The sequence below is a fragment of the Atractosteus spatula genome, chromosome 28, assembly GCF_055471065.1.
Source record: "Atractosteus spatula isolate fAtrSpa1 chromosome 28, fAtrSpa1.hap1, whole genome shotgun sequence".
Taxonomy (NCBI): domain Eukaryota; kingdom Metazoa; phylum Chordata; class Actinopteri; order Semionotiformes; family Lepisosteidae; genus Atractosteus; species Atractosteus spatula.
The window spans coordinates 10,520,617-10,547,450 of NC_142733.1; the positions used below are offsets into that span (position 1 = coordinate 10,520,617).

A 26,834-nucleotide genomic window follows, 5' to 3' on the forward strand; every position below is an offset into this window, starting at 1 on the left:
AAACATTACCAAACATTTGGTTTAAAAATGACTTTTTGTACAAGTCTAAAAATTAATGCAACAGGTTTAGTATATAAACATTTTACATAAGTAAAAGTGTGTAATTTGTCTAATTTGTCAGTTCAGCCCTCTGGTTGGGACTGGACCCATAACCTCCCTACACTTTACATACAGGTTTATGGGGAATTCCTTCATTTCGGAATTTACACAGATTTTTCAGGAATCCACCTGCCATGTGAATCAAGACGCTGCCTGCTGTTTCAGGGTTCGGGGCGGACTAGGCGGCGCTCGGAAGGACAGGCAGAGGGCCAGACAGCTGTTCGTACCTTGGGGGTCCTTGCTTGGCCAGAGCCTTGTGGAACTGCTGCATCTCCAGCTGGGCCTCCTCTAGGCTCTGCGCTTTCCTGGGCTCAATCTTCATCCTGCTCTTCCCCTTCTTCAGCATCGCCAAGCCTCCCCCGCTTTCTGCCTGGTAACTGGAAAGGCAGAGCAGGAGCAAAATTCAGCTTGTGTCTCTCTCTGTGTGTGTCTGTGCATGCGTCAACCTGCATGTTATTTTCATGTCCTTCCCTTTCCTTGTTTCCTCTGGGAAGCTGTAAGTCACAGTCAAGAATGGCATATTTCCCAGCAAGATAACCGGTTCCAGCTCACTTACAGAATTTCCAAGTTTGTTAATTCAATTAATCCAGAGACCTGTCACCAGCAATGGCAGCCTTTTGATTTGGTTTAACAGTAGCCCGGGAGCCGTGGTAAGGTTACATCAACACCAAAAGAGCCTTCTGTGTAATCCATTCTCTTTCGACTGGAAACTCTGATCTAACCTTGTTAAAAGGTGTAAGCCACACATAAGAATTTCAGTCAATCTAATCTACATCTACAGCTCCTAACAGCCTCCTTTCTCATCATCATCAGGGTACAACACATGACACTAATACATTTAAACAGCTTTTGATATGGGACAGATTGAGTGACAAAAAGTGTCACTTTTAATAAAGGAGAAGAAGGTACAGTTTAAGACTTTAATACAAGTACAAGAAATGTTAAATACCTGTAAATCTTTTTAAAGTTTGACAAGACAATTTGGTTTTAGTTATACATTAATATAAAAGTGGTAGAAACCAGTGAAAGATTTATCCTACTGAATTAACTACACAAAAAGTAAAATTTCCAGTATAAAAAGAAGCGTCTGAGAAACAGCACAAATTACATATTTCTGATCTGCTTTCTCTAAAGATCGTCAGGCTCTGAACCTTTTCAAAAAATGAAGGCAGTTTTTGACAAAGTTGTCTCTGACCTCTGACACTGTGACCAGTGTAAGACAATCTTCATACCTGTGCACAGACTTTCCCCTTGTAGTACGGAAACAGCTCTCTACAGAAATCCGCATCTTAATGCTGCAGTTAATGTAAGACTCTTGACTCTTCCTTCAGTTTTAAGTCCATCATGTCACAAAAAAGCAACTGAAAAGGCACAAGAACATTTTCCAGTCTACAGCTAACTTCTCGAAGTTGGCTTCAGACACCCATTTCTTCAACAAGTGAGCCGGTGCTCTCAGTGCTGAGTGAACTGGAGTGACGTTGAGCGGCACCTGTAGCAGATGTAACGCCACACCTTTTTCTAAAAAAGAGAGGAAGCGTTTCCATGACGTAATCATTAAATGCAGGCCTTTTTTTCCCCACAGACTGACGGAAAGGAGAAGGGCTGCCACTACCCTGCGCAGAAACGAGTCTCTTCCTGCATCTTGATGAGGTGGAGAATCAAATGAAGAATCAGCAGTATCATGTGGGAGCCTGTACAGCAACACCATGTGCAGCGGTTGAGCAATTGCAGTTCCAAACCAGGGCGCCTTACACAGCGCTGTTGTACAAAGCCCTCGGTATGCATTAAAAACAGGAGTTTCTGTGCAGGTGTTACATGCCTAGAGGCTCAGCTACAGCATACTGCATGTGTTGGTCTCCACTAGCCAATGTATTCATATAGTAGTAGTCTTCTAGGGCTCCTGTGTCTCTCAAGAGTTAGTTGTGTGGGATGAAGAACTTTAAATGCCAAGACACAAAAGCGTGGCATGTGGAAATTCAGAACAGGCCCAAACATAAGATGGATATACACGCTTTCCAACAGCATTACTCACTTTCAGCTGAAGTAACTAACCAAGTCATGCTGTCAAAGCCAGGTGCCTGGGTTCTTTCAAGGGACTGAGGATTGAAATTGGCTGTACGAGATCCTGGATCAATTACCTACTACATGCCAAAGGAGATAAGGGTCTCCTGCCGTTTGTAATCACTCCTCTGCTCAGTTCTGTGATAGGAGTGAAGCAGCTGGAATTGGTCTGAAGAAAGGGAAGAAAAATCGAAAGGCTGTATCTAAATCTGTAGACTCCAGCCCTACTGCTCTACCACTGCCACTCAGGACACAGAGGAAAAACCACTCTGTCTTTCTAAAGGGTTACAGCATTTTTCTATTACAGATGCTTAGACCCAGCTGAACATGCACAGTAAGATCACAATCCTCAATGTGTCAACTCTTCAAGATGCTGACTAATAAACCGAGATATGGGGAGGTTTCTATCTGCCTTTGATCATTTTGAAGACGGCTGGTTGGTTTCTGCTGATCACAACACTGTCAGATTAGAGTACACACTAATGGCTAGGTACTTCAGAAACATCAGCACACCCACTGCTCATTAAAAGAAAATATATTCTCAGGTGCACTATGCCAAAACATCAAGAATTCTAATGGAATTTGAATTCATTTGCAGAGTGAAACAAGTTTTTAAAAGCCACCTGAACTTGGAATGTTAACATAACTGCTAGATTAGAAATCTGGACACCTATTAGTGCAGTGGATTCAATCATATACAAAGCTATGAAATCAGATTTTTAGCATATATGTACTTTGTTCTATTGATTTTACAATAAAGAATGTAAGGTTGGTTGTGCTCGTTACTTCTTGAAAATGTATGTTTTTTTTATGTTCTGCGGATGGTTTTCCATTGTGACCTTCCAACAAGAAACAGAAATAACTTGAGGAAAACATGAGTGAGCTGAGAACTGGAGTGCTACTTTAGCAGTCAACACTTTCACTCACTTGCTAAGAACAGATTTAATTGTAGAGAAAACAGCAATAACACCAACATGAATACGACAGGAATATGTAATTTTCCACATGTCGTTATTAAGCCCGGTGTTCCAGTCACTAATCAGGAGGAGCCGAGTTCAAAGTTTGGTCCTACCTCTGAGGATGTAACCTAGCCTCTGTGTGATGAGACTTCAAAATTAGTCACTTTCTAGTACCTAGCAGCTGTTGAATAGTTCACCACCTGGTTTTCTGCAAGTTGTTATAGATAAAAGCATTTGCTCAATTACAATCATTGTTATATCATAATGTATTCCAAACTTTCGAATTCCTTGTTGTTGATGTTTTTGGTGTATTGTTGGGGTCTACCACAAAGCAAATTTCCCCTGGGGGATAATGAAGCTTAAAGTGCTCAGATCTGGGTTGCTGCTGTATGTGGTGCTGGTGGACCAGTATGTGGCACTCTTTCCACTAGACCAATACTCCAGTATCCCCAGTGAAACATGACCCCTCTGTTCACCACTCCCCTGATCTACTGTGTAGTAGATGAGGTAGATCTCCTTCATATGAACAGCTGTCTCTTTCATTATCTAATATACATCTAAAAGATGCTTCTAGCTTGCAGAATAATGCAACAGGGGGCCTTTGGGAGGGAATATGGGACTCCCTACGCAGTGTCTGTAGTGCTCCAACTGCACAGATGCATTAAAACACCTGGGTACCTCCTCTAATCAACATGAACCCCTTAACCTCACTCAGGGAAACCACAGAGACCCCATTAATGAGATCATTTACCAACTTTATTACTCCTGCCAGAGCTACAAGTCTGTAACTTACAAATTCTGCTTTTCCTTTTGACATTAACTAAAAAACTGTTCACTGAACACTTTCAAATACAGTATTACTGAGGGTGTTTTGCACCGATTGTTATCTCCTAGCAGGATGTCTTTCATTACAAGTTGCTCATCACAGTCTCGAAAGACAGAGGCTCAGCACATAAAACTTACAATTGCTGCCCATGTAACCCGGGCTTCTAGAGAGAAAGAAAAAGTCTCTCACATTTTGTGAAGATGTCCCAACAATAAGGTCTTCATTGTGTTTTTTTTTAGGTTTTCCCTGATTTAGTTATGGGATTGAGCATTATTTACTGAGACCATATCTCTTGCAAACCACTGCAAAATAAAGGAAAAAGGAAGATCTATTATAGAAAGGTATATATTTTGTATTTCGAGCAGAAGGAAACAAGTCCAAAGCTATTTATGGCAAAGTACCTTATAGCCTGAAGTTTCTGTATGCTCAATTCTGCATTTGAAATTACGCTTCATTGCAACTAAAAAACACCATAAAAACTGTTTTGTTCAAGATGTATTATACAAAACGGACCTTCATGGACCCAGTCAACATCTACCCACTTCACAAAATTAATTTTGTTAACTTCTCCCACAATGTTCAGCTAATTGAAAAGACAATAAGGTACAATGCAGTACAGCACGCAGCGCATATGAGCACAGCATAATATCTTCTCAGCTCAGCTTTGAATTGAAACTGCTGTACCAAAACAAAAATGTACTGTACTTACTAAAGACTGTCCAAAGAGCACTTCCTCATCAAACTTGTCTTCATGATTTGCATTATATCCTTACAACTCAGTCTGGTTCTTCTGTTAATCTAATATTCACTTTCAAGCCTGACCTGATTCTTCACTGCCAGCTAAGCCGTGACTTCCTCCTCAGGGGCTGGATTTATGTAGAGTGCGATCGGTGTGGCTGATAGGGAAAGGGGGTGGGACGCTGTCTTCAGTTTAGCCCAATCAGGTGTGCCGCATCTAACTGAGTCAAAGGCCAACTGTTGCTATAGACAAAGGTTCTACCTCCACCTTTCACCCTCTTCACACACCAACTCAAGCTGACACACACATTTTAAGAACTGCATAACAAAAGGAAGAGCCCTGGGGAAAGACGTTCCCTGACAATACACCAGGCCAAATGGCCAGCGAGGGGTGTCTTCCCTTCAAACTTTACCAAGTTATGGCTGCTTGTACGGCCCACTTTCATAGGACATTTCACACGGCTGCTTTTGATTTTACCCCGATTTCTTCTTTGCACACAATAGCAACCATGCTGTCCTTAAGAGGGTGGCAGTGAACCCAGGAGGCATCACCAGCCTGTCTCAGGGATAACTACAGCCTGGACAGAGCACACTCACTCATTCACACGTACAGGGGTAAGCCAGACGTCCATTAATGCAAACAGCAGGTCTGCGGACTGTGGAGAGGAAACCAGAGCACTGGGAGAAGACCCACATGAACACACAGGCAGAACATATTTGGAATAGTTTAACCGGGGGGAACAGACATAAATGCAAAATAATTTTAAAACATCTTCACATGAAAGCATTTTTGTACAGTTTCTCGCTCCACAAAATGACTACAAAATTATTTAGACCACTTGGTTTGGAGACCAAAACTCCAGACATTGCAGTGAAACTCTCCATCCATTTTATAGGGGCTTTGATTATGTACAGTGACAGAGTGCTGAACTGCAAGAATGTATTTCTACTGCTAGCTTTAGCATTAAGTTACACTTAATATGTTTGTTACAAGGATTCTCCAACAGATTCTGCAGGATAAAGGCCAAGGAGATAGTACTGCCATCAACACCAAATTTAGTATTTTTTTCTGAGAAGAATGTGCCTTTTGGAGCAATTTACAGTGCAAACTATATGTTAAATGTAGAAATGGATTATGGAAAAGCGGTAAAAAAATCCTGTCTTACAAAAGGAATAATTTGTTTAGTGTTTCTGATAGACTACCACGAATCGGATAACTACCAGTTCTCTGTTAATATTAAAGGAATATAAGATTACTCACATGATATGGACAAGCAGTTATGAACAAAACAAGCTACTGCAATAAATTTAAATTTGTATTGCCTACTTCAGATCTGAATAAAACAATATTAATACACAAATCATTAACCAGAAGCCATGTTTGTGTTGGAGTTAAAATCTATCCTGATATCAGTGTACCAATCTAACGACTCCATTTTCTTGACATTTGAAATGTGAGAGATTGGCCTGTGGCTCATATCGAGAGCAATCAAGAACTGTTGAAATCCCTGCCGTGTTTCAGAGTCCTGCCTCGGGGTGCTCCCTCCTCCTTGGCTCGTTCAAATCTGTCATTATTACCCCTTTGTTATTTGTCAGGAAGCAAAATAATGACTGTAATTTTCATATGTATAGGTTCTTTAATCTAACACTTGTCGGGGCACTCAACAGCAACAAAACAGCCCTTTATTACCAGATTAAAAATCTTTTTCAAATAAATCCTCAAAGCTGTCTTGGATTTTCTGTAAATCTTCTTAATGCAGTATCACAAACTCAATGTTGCATGTAGTACTTTTACTGTAAACCGCCCTACATTTCTAGAAAACAAAAAATATTAATAAAAAGGCATTCTGGAAACACCTTTCTTCTTCTGTGGCCTTTTAAGTTGTCACCAAAAATCCCCTTCAGCTGCCTGTCTGTGCATATACATATACACAGGCACTCAAAAGTTTCAAAAATAAATTATGAGTGTCTGTCATAGGACAGAAAATCAAAGTTTGAAAGATAACAGGCACATGAAAAGTGCTGTTGTGTGGCTTGAAACACATACAGTAAAAAGTGAGGTCTAAATAAGTATTTTTGTGTGGAGTTTTCAAGCGGCTGTTGGTGCCACCATTGTGCACGATTTCACACTGTGTTCCTTTTCAGAGGACATCATGATAACTCACTCAGCTCCTCTGTAGTTCCAGCCAAACCAAACCATTCCTCCTGAAGCCGTGATATTGAGACGCTCTCCTATGGGAAGGCATTAGAGAGACCCTGCTGAGGCGACTGACACCTACACCTCAATCACAGAAGCGCATGCCTGTACTGATCAATCAGCACTCCCCTGGAGGGAGTGAAAAAGTGACCTACTGGGAGAGACAAAAAGGAATTCTTTACTTTGCTGCATTTGTTTAAAGCTGCTGTTAATTAAATTTATTGCCCACGAAAATGGAACAGCCTGACAGCTAACACTTTGGAAAGTCAATGCAATCACTGTCCATTGTCACTCAGTTTGAAGTCCTGCTGATAAATCCAGATAACTGGAGCAGTAGTTAGGGACTCCGGACCTGTAACTGAAAAGCAGTGGTTTTAAATACCGGGTGGGTGCTGGGTGTTGTTCCCTTGAGCAAAGTATTTCACCTGATCTGGTAAAATGCCCAGCTGTATAAATGTAAGTCTATCTACGTAGAAATCCCAGACAAAGAAATGAATCCATGGAGTGGCTGGCTCTTTAAAATGGATATAAAGGCTTGTTTGCTCATGTGAAGGGCACTGGAAGGTACATCTTATTTTAAGGACTTATTACATGCATGCAGTCCAGATCTTAATCTGAGATCTTCTGAAGACCAGAGTGCCAGAGTCTTTCCATGTGCAGCTCCCTGTCCATGGACATCACACTTCATGTAGCATTTAATGTATAATTTAGTTTTACTTCTTCACTTTTCTGGGCTTTAGTTTTCTTGTCACGTCTGTTAACACATCTGAAGTGATAAAAAAAAACATTTTTATTATTTGTCACTGTTTTTATTTTGCTGAAGTCATCTGAAGTTCATCTCAGGAGGCCCAAAGATGAAAAAGAAACAGCCTAGTAGAATTTTTTTAGCTGTCACAGCGTGGCCGGTTTCCGGTTTCTCATTCTGACGAAAGCCGAGCTACGAGCTGAGGAAGGTCGACCACTTCCCCAGGAAGCTGCATCATCCGTCAGCCAGGAGAAACCTCACCGAACTCTCTGCCCATTCTCACGAAATGGCACCTGTGCCCAGGGCTGTGGGAATCTCCGCCAAGCCCCAGATAACCTTAATTTTGTGATTTTTGTGTTTTTGTTTTTGTGATTTTTGTGATTCTTATGATTTTTGTGAGCTCGCAGAAAAGACATTTCATTGCCAGAAACTACTGCTGCATGCTGTATTGTTGTGCATTTGATAAATAAACTTTGATTTGATTTGATGATCGAGACAGTCTCCTTTTGACTCTTTACAATAGCTTGCTTCACATCACGTCCATGAAATCCTCCTGATGAATCGACACCTCTCCACTACGTGTTTTCAGGGCAAACCTGAGACAAACACTTTTCAGTGTGTTTGAAAACTTATTTAGCACAAATATTTCACTGCAAAGCACAGGGTGATATATGCAGATAGCAGAAAAAAATTACTAGATGGAAAAAAAAAAATGATGTTAAAAAAATAACAGAAAACCAGGAGTGAGTGAAAGCTTTTGTGCAATCTGGGCAACAAGTATGAAGGGAAAAAGTAACAAGCTTATAAAGGAAGCAGCCTAAGTTGAGCAGACACAAAAACTATTTCATTTCTGGCACAGTTGTCTGAGTAAAGAAAAAACACTTTCAGTCTCCAAATGACATTTCTGGTACGGCTTCAGCTCTTTAACATATTACTGTAAGCAGAGGCAGTTTTCTGTTGGCAGATGACATGACTGAGGCAAGGTTTTAAGAAAAGCACCCACTACTTTTCTCTGCACATACAGCAGGAGCCTTTTATATTAGTTTCAGTCAATCTACTTATGTTATGCAATATGTTTTATAGGTCAAGAGCTGACGGAGAGTTCAGGTTTCTTATGATTAGTAGAAGTGCACAGACAGACATGTAATTCAATTAAAATTAAACAGTTGCCTATCGTCATCACTATGAAATACACAGATGTAGGCAACTTCTAAAACGTAAAATGGATAAAACTACTATACATCAGGCTAATGTCAACAACCTTGTGCAACATTTATCTGTGATCTGTGGTATTCTTCAACATATTATTTTAAATCTCCGGCAAATTCAAATGTTTGATCTCTTCATATGTGGCTACAGTGTTTAATACCAGTATTTTAAAAATATATTTTGCAACATAGCCCCCGATATGAATTTACTTGACTCACCAAAATTGATAAGCAAAAATGTTCACCCAGAATAGTCCTTGATCACACAGCCGGAGTGCAATACCACTCATTAAACAGAGCAGAAAAGTATTTTCTAAACCGTGTTATTTTTTTATCTTAGAGGGGGCTCTTTTGCGATAAAAACCAGTTCAACTTGGTAAACGCTGATCATTGTTTTAGATCTCAGATCTTGCAACCACGACAGTGTGGCTTGATATTTGTTGCCATTTAAACAGCAGCTGAATTTGTCATCGGCTTCTTGCTGTTGTTCAGGAATGTACTGATCAAATCTCTTTGAACTCCAGGTATGCACAGTTTACATCTATGACGGAAACTCCAGCTTGTGAAAGGGGTCATTCCAACTAGCGATAGAAACGGGATGGCATGCTGGGGTAGTTGTCAGCATCGCTGCCTCGCAGCGCTGGGGCCCTGGGTTCAGCTACAGACCTGGGCTGTGTTTGCGGTTGGTGTGGGTTTCTTCCCACAGTCCAAAAAATACTTCTAGGTTAACTGGCTTCTAGGAAAATAGTCCCTAGGTGTGAGTGTCTGTCTTCCCCGAGATGGACTGCTGCCTTATCCAGGGTGTACCCTGCCCTGTGCATGTTGCTATGCTCTGGCTCCTCCACAATCCCAAATTGGAAGAAGTCGTTAATAATGGATGGATAGACTACAGAAATCTGATGGTAAACAGTACATATGTACTGGGCTCAATCTTTGTCGGTGAAAACTGGTCTACTGCGGAATGACCATTGACAAGAATCATTCCAATCACTTCAGAAACAGGAACTTCGCGAAAGTTCTTGGACACTGCAAGAGCTGCATGAACCACACAAGGGGAGATAAAACAGGAATCTCTACAGACCACACATGGCCTGCAGAGTCAGGTGCGACTCTTCTATTGTTGCAGATCGTGTAATATTTCAGTGTAGGAAGATCTGATGGTGAACTAACTGGAGAGTTATTTGCAGAGCTGCCTGGTTGTCAGAGGGTTTAGATTTCTGGGCTTGTCACAACGTGTCCCAAGACAGTGACATCCTATCTGGGCGAGATCCTGGGGACTCAGATGACACTAGGGCAACAGTTGTCACGCATGTTCGCGAATGCAGCCCATGTGGAGCTTGGAGAAGAGGACAATGGGGGAGAGCAAACAGAAAGATCAGCACATCAAACCTGGTCCATCTGGAAGCTTCTGGTCATGTCCAGTAGAAGATAAGCACCACTGTCTTTTTCTTTCATGCTTTTGTGCTTTATTGATCTTTGATTAGATGTTGAGATGTTAATGTCTGGCATAATTAAAAAATCCATCTCTCCCCTGAATCATTTAAACGTATAGAGCTGTTCTCCAGTTTAAAATATCAATCCATTCATTTGGTGCCTGATTCAGATGATTTGGAGCAGTTCATCTGTGTGATGGTTGGACTAACCTCTGGCTAATCTTAATTCAGATCTCTCATAGGGATTGGAAAGAAAACAGACTCCAGAGGTAAAGATGGAGAGCTGAGGCTGAGATCTTGAGTACTGCAGGGCTGACAGCACAGCTCTTTTCTCCCAGTGTCGGATCTCCTTGGGTGACAGACAGGCTGGTTGTGGCAGTGAGGGAATTTTTCAGCATTCCAGAGTGGGAAACAAAACAACAACAACCCCACCACCACAAACACAAAACAATCTGGACCAGGCGAGAGAAGAGCACGAGCGTACCGAACTCTCTGCTCCTGCAGTTCATATTCACACACAAGATCCTTACGATTAGCTGGTCGAAAACTAATCTATTCAAATGGGAGGATCCCCATCTATTAAGCCCTCCTTATGCAGAAGCAAATATGTTTAAACTGTGAAGTTACTTGTTACAGTTTAACATACACAGTACCACTAGGGATCTTTGTTTTTCAAAGATCAAAGATTCCAATATTGTGAGACATATTCCTTGCCCTATAAATTTCTAAGAATATCTTCCATATTGATAAAGTTAATTATTTTAAACATTGCAATCCAGGTTACTATATGTACATCTCTGATTTTATAAAAAAAAAATAATAGGTTAAACTGCAAAAATGCAAGGATGGAAGGCAAATTAAAGAGGGTCTGTGATTAGTAATAAGCATCAACTGTAAACTCGGTGACAGGGTCTTAAAAGGCAGTTGCACAGAGCTAGTCAGTGCGGAACATGCCCACTCTCCCTAAGGCCAGGATGCATAAACCTGACTTTCATCTTAAAATCTATCCCGGCAGCATCCAACAGGATTGTTCATTCATCAAGGAAATCACAGAAATCTGTGGCTAACTCATCCCCAGAGATGAGAAAGACAGATATATATGATCAGGTTGGTTTTACAAAGAAAAGACACTGGCTTTCGAAGAGTAAGTATCTCAGATGTAGATACAGAAGGCATGCTGATGGTGTGTATTCCTGCTTGTCCAGTTTGCTCTGCTCATGTGTTTCATAACTACATATTGGGATAAGAACCTCTACTAGCTGCCGTCTGTGTTGTGGAAGTGTGGAATTAATTCCTCCAGCATGACAAAGCACTAGTACACTACTTAACTGACAAAGCTCTGCCTGTTTTTTTCCTGACAACTTACTAATGGCTTTGAATTGCTAATGATACAAATTTATGACTCAAAATATGATTCATGGTGGAAATGAGCATTGCCGCTGCACACCACTGGGTGCCTGTGTTCAGTTCTAGAGTTTGTATGCTTTTCCTGTGTCTGTGCATCTGCCCTGCAATGGACTGGTGTCCCATCCAGGGTGCACCTGGATCGGACAGACTCCATCTTCCCTGCGACCCTGAATTGAATGACCAATTGAATGAATTCTTCAAAGCAAACTCTCACCTTGCTGATGATAAAGATGTACATTCAGTGAACATTTTGAGGTCAACAGACAAGTGAGAAAACTCTCAAGCCACCAGGAAGCTTCTGAACTCTTGACACCTCTTGATTGGTAAACTAACACCAGCATAGGGGTCTCCTCCTGCTTCTGGCCTTGTGTAATATTTCATTACGCAACAAGTGATTATGTAATGCTGTGGATCAGGTATCAAGATGCACAGATCTATTGCAATAGGATACCTCTTGGAAAAAATCAAGGATTCATGAATACTTCTGTTCAAAAACTTGTCTGCAGTAAGGTTAATGCAGCCACATCAGCCAGTGGTTGAGGAACTTACAGCACAAAGCCAGAAAGGCACTAATAATCCTTGCAATCCCCACAGCACATATTTTCTAGATTCTAGATTCTCCCCAGAGATGCAAGCTCAGAGAACAGCTACAGAAGAGCCGAGCGATATTACAAACTGTTACATGACAGGAAATGATGCAATGTATTTTGAAACACTGCAGGTTCTTGTTATTGGTTTTCAGTTTTTTACACACAAGCATTACAAGTACAAGCATTTTGATTTCCACTAGATCACGAACAATAACTATCTAAACCATAACATTATTTATTATATGTTTTACAAGAAAACATAGAATTAACAATTATTTGATCAAATTCCAGAAGATTCTGAAATTCAAATACAGGTTAGTAAGACCTGTATTTAATACAGGTTAGTAAGACAGCAAGTGGAAAAAAACAAGGGTTTAAGGAAACACACTGGCACATTAAACTGCTACCAGTCTAACAATGAATTTCCCAGAATGCTGTTCCTTAGAGAAATAGAAGGATTAATAGATTATAATATTACACTTTTACTAAGAAGAGATTAGGTTATGAAAATACATTAGACTGCAGGTTCAAAAATGAATTTCTTTTCCCTATCATTGTAAGTGGAGTCATGCACTCCATACATGTAAATGATTGCACTGAACAACATGTGCTTAGCAATCAGGTGTTACAGGCAGTAAATATTCAAAGAAGTCCTATTGCATGAGGAATCGGCTATACAATGATTTCTAAATGAAAATGTACAACCCATCATGACTATGGAAAATGGATTTATTGAGTAAATATTATGCAAATCATTAACTAACTGTTGAACAGCATATTAATGAAGTAACTCAATCACATGATAATGATTGACAGCATTTATAAATCATTGATTGCTGTTTATTCTATATGAAGTAATACTAATAACAGTGCCATCATTCTTATTTTTAAAGGTCTTTTAGTTATTGTCTTCCTCATGCTCATCATCGGGAATAATCCATAGATTATATTCTTTATCCTTATGTATGCATTGTGCCTTTCTTTGAGGCTTTTGTTGTGCTTAGAAACTGTCCGAGCACAGTAAATAAACGTAAAGTCAATGTTTAACTGCAAACAAAAGAGTCAGTTTTCATAAAGGCCCTGACATAAGTGTTGTGTTTTATTAAAAGCAAAATTCCTACAGTTATTGCAACAGATGAGGCATCTTACATCAGTAATTTGCTCTGTGATGTCAGCATAAATGCAACAAGCACAGCATGTTAAGAAAGGTTTCAAAGGACAGAAGGCCATTCAGCTCATCTGGTGATGTTAATTAATGTAGTTGAAGCACAGAAAATGTCATTTGCATAAAAGGTAAACTTTGGATTTTTTTTTCAGTTTAATTAGAATATGTTACAATAATAATTCAAACCAAAATACACACATAAGTACCCAGTCTTGTGTTTTAAACAGAGCAGCCAAAGCTGTGATATGTTTTACAGAACCTAGTCTTTTCTAAAAGCTGGCTGAGCAAGGCCAGGCTGCAATCGTCAGCGGCCCAGGTGCTACAGGTCACAGTGAACAGTGTCAAAGCTTTAAAAGAAGCAACTGTCTCAGCCAAACCGGCTACACTGCCGTGCTTCTTGATTCTTACCTTGGGTCTTTCTTTACATTCACACCATTGACTGCTGTGCCCTTTACCAACAATTAGCAGTTTTCTGAAAGGGGGTAATCTTGCAGAATAACCTACACTTCCACGTGCAGATCTGGGTTCAAGCCCACAAAGAAATCTTTGATTTTGTAACTGTTTCACAACACTGGTTGAGCTGACCCATCTTCTTCTATGGAAAACAAATAAATTGTAAAACAATCTGGGGTTACAAAGACAAATCCAGCATCTGTAACTGATAAATAACCCGCTGAGCTCTACAACAGCTCCTCGTGCTCTGCACCTTTACAAGATATGATTAGAAGAGAACTCATTGCCTAGTTTAACTTTGCTGGAATCTAACACACCTGTTATGTCTTGCAGGCACATAAATAGAACAAAACAAACAGTTATACTGCAGAACTGATATATTTTACTGGAAGAGGAGGTATGTTTATTAAGCAAACAGCTTCACAATCATGATATAGCCTATGAATTCTTGATCAATATATTTAAACATTTAAACAAAAGGTCTTATTTAATCATTGTAGATAGTGGTGGCACTGTTGGACATAAATCAACAAACTAAAATTATAGCTTGACGTTCACTATTTCCTTGTACTGAGACCTTTTTCCCCACTGTAAGACTTTGTCTGACCTATTGTCCTTCTCAGCTCTTTCTGAGTCACAGGCAAAAGTGAAATTCCGAGCAGACTTGTGAAAGTGTTTCATTATCAAGCAGATAGAAGCAAAGTGGTAGGAGTGCACGACTCCATCTCTTGCTACATATAGCGACCGACTCTTGAGAGAACATAGGAAATTGCTTATTTGCTTTGTAGATCTGTTTGCTACAGAAACAGACCCCTGACCTTTGTTACATTTCTACTTTTACGAGAAAGCGTCACTTAATACTCATCTTTCGTATCAAGATGGCTAATAAAGTAAAAGAAGCAGCTGGTGGTAATTTCAACAGTTGTATTTCATTTCAGAGCTGCTGCACACTTCGAGTCGTAGACTTTAAATTCTGCAAACTATTCTTATTTCTTTCTTGATACCGTCCAATAACGTCGGAGCTCCGCTTTCACATTCCCGAATGCGCACTTCAGGGAAAAGCTACAACAATGCACATTTAGCGCTCTAGGGATGCAGGGAACCGGTGCGTGTTCTCCTGCTGCAGTCTGTTACTGACAGTTTCACAGTGACAGTGACTATATAATACGACCTTGCTCCTTTGAGCCTAATACAATTAACACTAATGGGACAAGATTAGGCTCCAGGTTTCTCTTTATTATTTTCTCTTGATTCATTGCTATCACAAAGGAAATATCCTGCCTGCAACGAAATTTGATCATTTCTTTTGGCAACAAAAGACTTAATTATTTACTCCATAGATTCTTTGGCTGCAGAAGCTACAACAATGCACATTTAGCGCTCTAGGGATGCAGGGAACCGGTGCGTGTTCTCCTGCTGCAGTCTGTTACTGACAGTTTCACAGTGACAGTGACTATATAATACGACCTTGCTCCTTTGAGCCTAATACAATTAACACTAATGGGACAAGATTAGGCTCCAGGTTTCTCTTTATTATTTTCTCTTGATTCATTGCTATCACAAAGGAAATATCCTGCCGGCAACGAAATTTGATCATTTCTTTTGGCAACAAAAGACTTAATTATTTACTCCATAGATTCTTTGGCTGCAGAAGTAGAGCCCTGACCTTTCCGTTTGATGGGCTTTATCGTGATTTGGCACAGAAGCAAAACGAGCTGGGTGATGGCGTGGCAGTCTGGCTCGAGATAGAGAGCAGGTGTCAAAAGCAGGAAGTCTAGGGGCTGGTGTTTTAACTGCAGTGCGTCCCACTATAATCTGAACCTGGATTGGAGCCCTGCAATCCAGTGTGCGAACTGCAGGGCATAAAATAACAATTTCTGCACTTGTACTCCGCAGGATAACAGGCATAAAATATCCAACACCTAGTAAAGGTTTATATACAAGAGCAGCTGTAAAAAACTGAATTGATCCTGAAATGCAACAAGTGATGATGTTGCTTCTTCAACCTCTTTGCCTCCTTCTAGCTACAAATGACCAGTTTTCCCCTTCTCCAGCTTTGTGCAAATAACTGACATCTGGGACACAGAATGGTCAGGACATAAAAATAGGGCTTGCATATGAGTGCTACATTTTCTAAGCCTAATTGTTCTCTATTCCCCTGTATGAGAGTAGGATGGGAGGATAATACAGTCTTCCACGTGACTTCTCGGAAAGAACAGGAATGTCTCCAACTGCTTCTACTCCTCTCTGACGCAGAGGGTGTAATCATACTGCTGGTCTTTGCTTTCAGACGTTTGCACAAAAAAGGCTAGTAAGCGTTTTGTGCACAACAGAAAATGCCAATGAATTCAACTTGACTGTCAAAAGCATTTAACATGGACATTAGAAAACTAGCCGACATTCCTTAAGCTCAAAAGCTGCCCTTGGTGTTGCGTCACTTCTCCCTTCAGAGTGACATGACAAGGCCACGGTTGGCAGTGGAGTATTTACAGCTCATTTGTGCAGCATGTAATTTAATACAGTCTTGCCCTGTCCCCACTGCTGGCTGTGGAAAAAGAATGAGCATGGATTTGATACTTTGTGGCTGGTGAATACTAAACATCCCTGGGAAGGAACACAGAGAGGATTTAGCCTGTCTAATAAAGAGAGCTCGGTGCCTGTTTCAGAACTCTATTTTATTTGATAGTTATGGTTTCTGCATCTTCTCTCAAGGAAACTGTTCCAAAGCTTTCCATTTCCAGTTTGGTAAAAGACCATGAAGGTGTAAAAAGATCCTTTGATATGACATTGTCATGAGACACCAGTTATGGTTAGAGTTCTCCTAGATTGCGTGCTTTAAATGTGAAGCATCTAATAAAAAAAGCTGCATTTTTAAATAAGTAAAACACCATTAACTCTTATCATTTCATTTTCGTTTTACAGAAGCAAGGAATTAACATATTGTACCTTTGTAAGACAAAGCATTTGTGTTGTGACTAATTAATCTCGATCTCAGAAACATCCACCAAAAATCAAATCTAAAAACAAACGTAACACTCTTTACTTTAATTGCTAGCCATAATGTGAAGTACTTACATGTACACTAAGAGCATTTCTGTAGTGTTACAAGGTACAAATACAAGAAATGGAGTACAGTTTCTTCTTGCTTTGTCGTATATCTTTTATGCTTATCTAAAAAAATGAATTCATAACATAAATCAAATCTTACTTGTCTGTTCTGTCTAGATCTTCAAACATGGGTGAATCCATGCTGTCCACTGGGATCTTATAAAGCTTTCCAAATCGTCCTCTCTCCATGGTGCTGTGAACTCATACTCTCACAAGAAAATGAGGCAGCTGTGACCCACGATATCTTTGCACTGGCTGTGCTGAGAGAGGGAATGTCGTTGGGATTAAAGGTTTCTTTTACAACCGCTTTTCACCAATAGAGCTCTGCTGAACTGTCAATTACGTTTTGTCTCACCCACTGGCACAGCTATACTCCTTACTCATCTCAAGGTGATGTCAGCTTGTATTACCCTGGAAACTTACAAATTGCAGCAACCGCTGCAACACCAAATTCCACAACACGTGCTTCCTATAGATGTGCAACACATCTTTGTAGAATTGTGGTTTATATTGGCAACAAAGCATTATTCAGCAAAAAGCAGCTTAATGTACAGGGACTGCTGTAAGCAAGTCCCGCCCATTTTACCAGTCAAAAGTATATATTTGCTATCATGGAGGCTTTTAGCTTTGCACTGAAGTCTGTACACCTTTAGCAAAGAACAGCTTGCCAATGCAGTTACAATTCTTTTCATGTGCATAACTGTGTTGCAATGTGAGCAAAAAATATTCTTCCCTGAAAACGTTATAGAATATAAAAATAACAGCAAAAAACTGGCTTGACTCTTCCATCCATTGCTAGAAACCTGCTTATGGGATGTCAGTTCATCACAGTTTTTTTTTCGCCCCCCAAAGGTGAGGTGTTAGCTCCTTGGGACATGGCTCAATACAGACATCAGAAAAACGTGCAAACTCCACACAGATGGTGCCCTCAGGCTGAAAACAAACTTAGGGCACAGGACCCATGAAAGAGCTCCTAACCACTAACCTCTTTATCACAGAGCTGCAGATCGACTACAGTTTCTTAAAGGCTTTATCCATTTTTTTTTCCGATTCTGTGCTCATAATACGACTGCCCACAAAATATTCTACTGTAGAAAAACATTACATGACCCCTGGGTAACCCCAATAATACAGGGCCTTTTACAGTCTTTCTATCTAATCACAGTAAGAAGCATGTTATTTTACTTTATCAATATGCTGTTTCAGCATTATTACTTCTGAAGCAGTGCAAAGTTCACCTCCAGAATGTTCCTGTAAAGGTAAGATGTGAAGCAATCAGGTGTGCAAAGGAAGCTTAATGATGAGATATGTTGCACAAGCTGTGTGCAGAGGTTACCCCTGGATAAATGACCTACTGTACTGTACCGCCATAAATTATTCTGAAATTCTATCACCCTTTTTTTGAATGCAGGAGGTGACCAGGCTGAAGGTTTATGTTTATGTGGAGTTATTCCTTGGAATAGAAAGTGCGTGTCACATCCATGGTATAAATGTCACATTCTCATCTTGATTAACATCTGTCATTAACAGGGACGATCAACAGTGCGGTCTGCCACAGAAGTCAAAGCCTAGTAGAGACACAGGCTTTGTACCAGATGGCCATCTTGTGGGATTCTGTCCCACTCCTCTCACATGGCCCGGACAGGCGCGTGCCTGTTCACTGGTCTCTGGGCCTTGTGCGCCACCCTTCACCCCAGCTCGCGCCACGGAGGTTGAGGTAGCAGGAATGTTATGAAAGATGATACCCTGGCTTCTTTCTGGAGGCGGTGGCTAGCCGAGAACCTTACTCAGCAACTAAACAGGCGAGGGGCTGAATGGTCTCCTCTCGACTGTAGCCTTAACTGATGCACTGGAGGTGAAAGATCCTGAGCTAATCTTCCGGTTAGATCTGTACTGATGGTAAAAACTGATGCCTTTTATTCCCCAGCTCATGGCGCCTCATGCCATCAACAGGTTGCACGAAAATAATTTGAACAGGAATGCGGTAAAAAAATGCAGTAAAAAAATAAACAACAAGGCAGCCTCTCCGAGTCTTGAGATTGTTTCTTCACTGAAGAAACCAACCGAAACCATTGAAAACAGCTCACCCAACAGCGGTGTCAAAATTTGAAACCTCACAACCAAGCGTTTGTGAATGCTCATCTACATAGTAAAAAAACATCACAGATCTGTATTTTTTTTCCCCTGTGCTAATCTTATTTTTGCTGAGCAGCTATCAAAAAGCCTGCAGTGGAAAAAAGGCATGAAATGCTTTGTTTAAAAAGGTAAGCTATGTCTAAAGCAACACAGTGCTTTCTGTACCTACACACTACAATCTGGCAAGATCAGAGAAATATTCCTCCTAGACTGTGCAGGAAGGGACAGAAACAGAACTAAAGGAACCCCAGCAGCTGATCTGAGCTCACACCTTCTCTATTTGTTCTCATCTGGACTACGGTCTTATTTGTTTCTGTTGTGTTTTTCCACCTCCCTGTGGGTGCACACATAGCCAAGCTCGGACCTGTCTGTGCTGAATCGCTCTCCCGCACTTTCTTTTGCACTTAACAGGAAAGAGAGCTCTAGAAGGGCAGGCAACACCTTCTCTTTCTTAGACAGCACTTAGTCTTTTTTGTCACCATTCTAGACCCAGAGCTCTCGGGTTCTTCAGCTTGGCTTTGAGCCACAGTATGTGTGTGAAAACACACGTTACCACTCTGACACTCACAAGGGTGACTAACGTCTTTTCATTACCTGCATGGTTTTCTGAGTTCTACTCTGAATGAGCTTTGAGATTTACTGCTCTTGCTTCCTGTTTTATAATCACTCAACTCAAAAAAATATTGCTTTAAGACAGTTTTTTAAGCTGGCAATAAACATTTGCTATGTGTCCACAATGCCTTGGGAGTAATCTTGTTCTGAAAATTCTGAATTACTGCATTTGCTAGTTTCTCTGGAGATTTCGGATTTCAGTTTTCATGTTTTCAGCTGTCTGTGGGCTATTGTTGTACACTTCGGCTTTAAAGCACAACCACAAAAAGTCGCAGGACCTCAGCTCTGAAAAATAGAGGTGCCAACATCAACCATGGCTAAGAAACATAAAGCATTCTCCATACTGTGAATGTTCCACAATAATGATAATCACAATTATTATATACATTTATATAGTGCTTTTCATCCCAACAGAAGCTTCACATACAGGTATGGACCTACTTCACCCTCCCTGTGTGACACGAGGCAGTCATTCTGCACCAGCATGCCAGCTACGCACTAGAGAAGCAAGACACTGCTCAACCAGTTGAATTATGGAGACCGGATTGTACCAGTCCACACGGGAATTTAACCAGCTGAACATCCCTCCGTCGTACAAACAGCGCAATGGTGTTGCTTGGAGGCCAGACAACAATACAGTTCCAGAAACTTTGTTGCTTGGGCCCCTAATAATTATCCGAATAATAACAACAGGCTTCCAAGCAACTTTGTTATAGCAGGACTCCTATTGTCATTACTAATAATAACAGTGGCTCAAGCCAGTGCTCTCATTCTTTCAGCTGTGTTCTCCGCTCTGAACGCTCACACCAGCTGTCAAAACCAGAGCAAAACAGCAACGCCATTCACCCTCAGAGGAGCAGGACAACCCTACAATACTGTTCTAGAAGTGTCTGCAAAGTTATTCCAAAGAGAAAAAGTGCTTACAAGCTCTGTCTGTCATCAAAGAGCACAGGAAATTAGTATAATTATTTTTTAATTTAATTTCTTCAAATATACTTCATTCATAAAGACTCGAATTTCAGTATCTCAAGACCCAGAAAATAAAGGATTTTTCTGCTTTTCTTAATTTAAGACTATTGTGAGAATAAACATTAGCAAGCAGAAACATATATCAACATGTACGATAAGGTATTTAGTGTAGTAAACTGTATTAAACCCAACTGTGTAATTCAGGCATGAACATGGACAAAGTCAATAAAAGACTAGCAACAAGTAATGTCTCATATTTGACTACAGATTAAAAGAGTGACTTTTGATGTTACTCAAATGGAACTCTTTCTCACAGCTTTCTTTCCAGATCAATACTATATGTAGTTGTTGCTAGCTTTATGACATTCATCATCAAAAACATAAGAGCAGCTGCAAAAGTGAGCTGGACATGCACCCATCTAGAGTGTTCACTAGTTAGTATCTAACTGATCAAAGGAGTTTTTTTTATCATTATTGATTATACAGTATCTGTTTAAACATTTCAGTTACTACTATTGCTAATTACATACATCACCAATCCAATTAAAGGAATAGTGCCAGGTTTTCTAATTCAACAAATTGGAAAAATGAATATGCAACCACATACACGTATAAACTGGTAAACTGCCAGGGTGAAATGCCTGTTAAACGGGCTCTGGGATTAGTGATCAGTGTCACCAGCAAATTGCACTTGCGGGATTGATGAGTCAAATCACCAAGCAGCTGAGATGTTGGGTGAGACAGCTCACCTTATTGTGTAATTAACATATTTTTATTGTTTTTAACAGACAAACATAATCAGCCAAAATTCAGTTTAAGGGGATCACAAAGAATAAACACTGAAAAATTGGAATATGACACATATGGTCTTTTTTTGTTAAAAAAAGGAAACTTTAAACACTGAAAATGGGGATCAGCTTTTGCTTAAGGAGTTTCCAAAGTCATGAATTTGATTTACTACTTTAAGATCATTTCCTTCCACAGATTATCATCTCCTGTGAATGTCATTTCAGAAATGTTGCCCGAACAAACACAACACCCCTGCTAGTAAATAGTGTTTCAAAACATCCTGTCTGCTTGTGCCATCAGCCCATTGACAAACTGACAGGTGTGTAAGGGATTACTTTTTTCAAATTAGCACTAATGTATTGGAAATAATTTTAAATTTTGAACAAAATTATTAAAAACTAATACATTACTACATTGTTTGCATTGTTATTATGTAAAGTGGATGCTTAGCCACATTTATTAAATACAGATAATAAGCTGCCACCGGTTTAATTTCTTACTTCTTTTTACTTTGGTTCTAAAACAGGACTCAGCACAGGCCTATACACTGCTAAAATCACCACTGCAATTCTCATTATGGTAACTATCATGACTAACTCCAAACTCATTAGGCTGCTGAAGGTTCACTTAACCGTTAGTTTTGTGCAACACAGAAGGAAATGCAAAGACATCCAATTAACTTGCAAGCCGACCCTCTTTTAGAGGGACTGACTGAACTGTCCTTGAAGGAATATCTTTTACTGTACTATAAACAAACTGAACAGGGCTCTCATTTCTAACCCAAGATAAGACCATTGTTACCAATTAACTCCTCACTGAACCCTGTTTAAAGATCTCTACTGCTCTTATCACCGAGGCTTAAAACTGGTTTCCAGTTCACCGTCTTACCACATATGGTACCACAGAACAGCCACCAAAGCAGGATTTAAAACTCACATTTGTCTGCTTTTAGTTTTCTTTACACTCCCTTCGCCATATAACTTTAAGGGAAGTCTTATTGAAATCTTGAAAATTCGGTCGTATGTTCTCCCTGTGTTCTGGTGGGTTAACTTCAGGTGCTCTGCTTATTTTTATAATTATGTCCCAATTCATCAGCCTGTTCCAAGGGGGAACGCAAGACCTGCTACGTCAAATTGTAGGACATTTCTGCACAGAGTTGGTGACAGTATAGAAAGCACTGCAGCAAAAGCATGAGGTTAAAATGAAGAATTACAAGAGGAAAAGAAGATGTTTTTATAATTCTGTTCTGTAAGATGCTGGCTCGTGGTTTGTACGCTGGCATGATGGGGCAAATGATTTTGAATTCATTCAGCTGATGCTCTTGTCCGCTGACGATACAGTGACGCAGCCGGGCATTTCGCCTGAGTGATTCACCTCACTCAAGGGCACAGCCGTACTACCCCACCTGGGATTCAACTCACACCCTCCCACGTCTGAGCCCAGAGCCCATTATGGTGCCTGGGAGCCCATTCCCATGGGAATACAGGAGAACAGGTAGACTGCGTGTTGATTGGATTTGTCAGTGTACAAAGCTTAACAAGCAAAGACAGCAAGACAAAAAAATAAAGAAACCATTCTGAGTTCCATTAATGCTGTTGATTTAACAGTCAAGAAATCTCTGCAAGAGTTCTTATTTTTTCCTTAAGTTATCCAAAAGCCTAAAATGTCAATAATAGCAAGACATGATAAACAGATATGAAAGGAAATATATTTCTCAAAATTTAACTGAGCTTTACTGAACTCCTTTAAGTTGTGTTTTAAGATAAAGTAAATTACACTTTAATACATTACCTACCAGAATTCTGTGTTTTTTTAGCAAAGTTCTGCCATACAATGGCTCCCATATAACGAAAGACGAAAAACGGAGGGTTGACAAACACTGCCATCTACTGGTCACATGGATACTTCCTCGATTTTCAACAATGTTGAGCAGCTCGCTTTGTTTCTAGTTTGTATAGTGGAAAATGAGTTTAGTTTTTTGTATAGTTTCAGTAGTCACTTTATGGCGTGTTTAAGTAAAGGGCTGGTCTTTTGGAAAAGCGTTTTACCAACCTTTTTTTCCCCAGTAGCTTAGCCTTTGTTAAAGCCATAATGACTATTTCTCATATCCATCCACTGATTTGAAGTAATCTCTTGAACCAATACCTGGAAGTGGTGAGCTGGAACCTCATCTAAGCAAGCAACAGGCACAAAGCAGAATACACCCTGGACTGGGCTGTAAGTACCCCAGTACCTGGTGGAATACAGGCTTTGACCTGCTCTAGCTTTTTATCACATGATTCTGTGGGAGGTTCCTAGTGCCTGGTAGGCAGTCAGACTGCGTGAAGACGCAAGAGGGTGTTAATTCTCATTACTACAGATGTTAGGTGGCATGGTGGCACTGTGATTAGCATTGCTGCCATGCAGTGCTGGGGTTCTAGGGTCAATTCAGGACCTGGGGTGCTGTCTGTGTGGAGTCTGTATGTTCTCCCTGTGTTTGCACGTGTTTCCTCTGGGTGCTCCGGTTTCTCCCACACTCCAAAATCACTGAGAGGTTATTGGCTTCTGGGAAAATTGGCCCCAGCGTGATTGCGTTTGTCTCGCATCTCTGAAAGACATCTCAAAGTGTCTTTCACCCTGCCTTGCGCCCATTGCATGCCAGGATAGGCTCTAGCTTGGAAGAAGCAGTTAGAAAATGAATTGATATTATAGATGCTACCCACCTTTCGCTCAAATCTATGTCTGCATTTATGATGCCAACTGTCATTCCAACAGAAAAGTTACAGCTTAACAGCAATAAAAAACTGTACAAGAGCACAGAGCAAAGGCGATTACAAGAAGTCTTTTTATTTACGCATGAATAAAAGTCCTTCATTACCAAAGAGATCAAGAGATAGTCATTGTGTGTGAAAGTTTACAGCTCTTTGTAAACACACCATTTATATAAGCTAAGGCAAACAGAGTTTGCCAACTTTGAATTCCAATTACAGACCACATAAGGAAATGTCAACCAGCTCGAAAGCTGCATGTTACAATTATTCTCTTTTACAAGTTTGAACAAGGGCACTGCAGTTTTCCCTGGCTGGGAGAATCAGCACATTTTTGCATGATCCAAGCACAGCCCACTTCCTTTCCTGTAAAATGACGTGACTGCAAGACCAGGGTGGTGTGACTGAGGCTGAACACCCCGGTACAGACTCACATGAAAGCAATCATAGCAAAATGAAAAGCAGGCTGTCTTCTGATCTGCACAGTGCAGTCTGGGTCTGTACTTACAACCGTGTCAAAGAGAGTGCTGGAGGTCGTTAGTAACATTTGTAACGTTCACAAACCCTGTGCAAATGAAATAAAAATGCTTGTTAAACTGTCCAAATCCAATGGATGATGATAAGCATGCATTCTTTTAAAACTTTCAACACCAGTACAACCACAGGAACAATCCGAATGCACTTTCTACACAAATAAAGTGGCTTGCAGAAAATACGCATTTAAGATCTTGTTGAAATTAACACTGTGGTGCATGCCAACCTATGAAACCCCTTTTCCTAAGCTGGGACACTCCAACATGCTAAACAGCCAGGCTTTCACTTTAATTGGAAAAAACATGTCCCATACTGGAAAACTAGGTCATTCCTAAATTTCTTGAGGGAAATTCTCTTAGGATGCCACAAGCATCTATAATACTGCCATGCATTTATTCACCCTTCTTATAAATATTTCAGGAATTACAACTCTACAGACATTAGGATGGTGACCATTTCACACCTTCTTCTTTGCAAACATGTTCAGATCCCATCATGTTGGTTGGGGTCACTAATGTACAGTTTCAGATCTTGCCACAGATTTTCTATCAGATTCAAGTCAGGACATTGATTGGGCCACTTTCTTCCTGTTGAACAGGTCTTTAGCAGCCTGAAGCAGGTTTCCCTCTTGCTTGCTTGTACTTTGAACCCTTCATTCCCCCCTCACTCTTGACAAGCCTCTCAGCCCTACTTCCCTACTGACGAGAAGCAGGAATGTTGTCACCACCGAGCTTGACAGTCGAAATGCTGCTGGGTTTGCGCCAGAGGCAACACTTTGGATTCAGACCTAAAAGTTTAAATTCTGGCATAATTGGCTTTAAAAACTTTTGCATTGAATGACATTTGCCATTGAACTAACTACATGACTTGTCAAAGTAATTTAGTGTACCTGGACTAAGATGGGTTCACAGCTGAATACTCAACATATTTTAGGAACTTTAAATTATTAATTTTATAATGATTGATTAATGACAGCTTGTAGAACACATCAGCGCAAGAGGAGAGAAGTGCTAGTTAGGGCTTGATATACGAGGAGCCAGAACAGCCCCTCAGTTTTCTAAGAATGTGAAACTTATCAATTCAGACAAACGTGGTTGAGGTATATTTACATCCACATGGTATATCTGTCAGCAGGCTCGAAACCAGATGATAAAACTGGTTGTTCAATGCGCTACAGGAAATGATCTGAATTTACACTTTCTGTGCTGTAGCTAAGAATTGTCACCACAAGCATCTCAACATTTCCCTTCCACAAACCCAAAGTCACACCAAGCTTAGTGGAATTCCCCCCCATGCAGAAATCCATTTTTAAATGCCATCTGCAGAGTGGTATGGCCTCTCAGATGACTTAATTCTACTCATTATATAACAACTCTAGCTCGAACGTTTGGCACTTGTGGCAACAACTTTAAGGGCAAATATTGGGACAGTCGTGTTATTTGCTAGCCCAGCCCTGGCACCAGTGTTTCTTTCAGCCCTCAAGACCATGAACACATCCCCTTTGGCCAAATTAGGCAGAGAATAACTGTTCTAAAGACATGGACTTACCTGTAGATGTGCAAAACAATGAAAGTATAACATTTAGTTCTGTTCCACCAGATTAACTATCCAGTGGGTGTAGGGCCCAGGAGAGGGTAACAGGGTGGAAGAACATTTCAAATTTCACACAAGCTGCCATTGTACCCCAAAATCAGAACCCAGGGACTTGTAGCTGTCTCAGAGTCACCAGCTAAGACTGCATGAAAATAACTTCTACTCTGATTACGCAAAAGGAATGCATTGCTTCTTAATTTCTTCTGCTGAATGGATATACAGCCTAATAAATGTTGGCAACTTTTGGTAAAGAAGTGCACTGCATGTTTATTGAAAGCTTCCACAGAAAAGAGGAAGTGTGATGGAGCAATAACAAAGATCCACTCTTGTATTTTGAGACGGAACTGGGGTGGCATGGTGGTGCAGTAGTCAGCACTGCTGCCTCACCACGCCCAGGGCCCCGGGTTCAATCCAGTTCCTTTGGAGCCCCTGTCTGGGTGGAGTTTGTATGTTCTCTCTGCGTTT

General features: G+C 40.5%; 1 protein-coding gene across 4 annotated transcripts in view; it reads right to left on the reverse strand.

Moving 5' to 3' along the window:
- Window positions 1-26,834, reverse strand: part of LOC148814044 (GRAM domain-containing protein 2B-like) — a 44,254-nt gene that overhangs the window by 11,432 nt on the left and 5,988 nt on the right. The window contains exons 1-2 of one of the 4 annotated variants that reach the window (XM_088907708.1): window positions 17,090-17,261; window positions 327-476 (exon numbers count right to left, since the gene is read on the reverse strand). In XM_088907708.1, the coding sequence (XP_088763834.1) occupies window positions 327-476; window positions 17,090-17,178 (239 nt within the window). In that variant the 5' untranslated portion in view covers window positions 17,179-17,261. Of the gene's footprint in view, window positions 1-326; window positions 477-1,331; window positions 1,569-4,654; window positions 4,795-17,089; window positions 17,262-26,834 lie in introns of those variants that run through there. The other 3 variants (XM_088907710.1, XM_088907709.1, XM_088907707.1) reach the window with 3 other exon arrangements.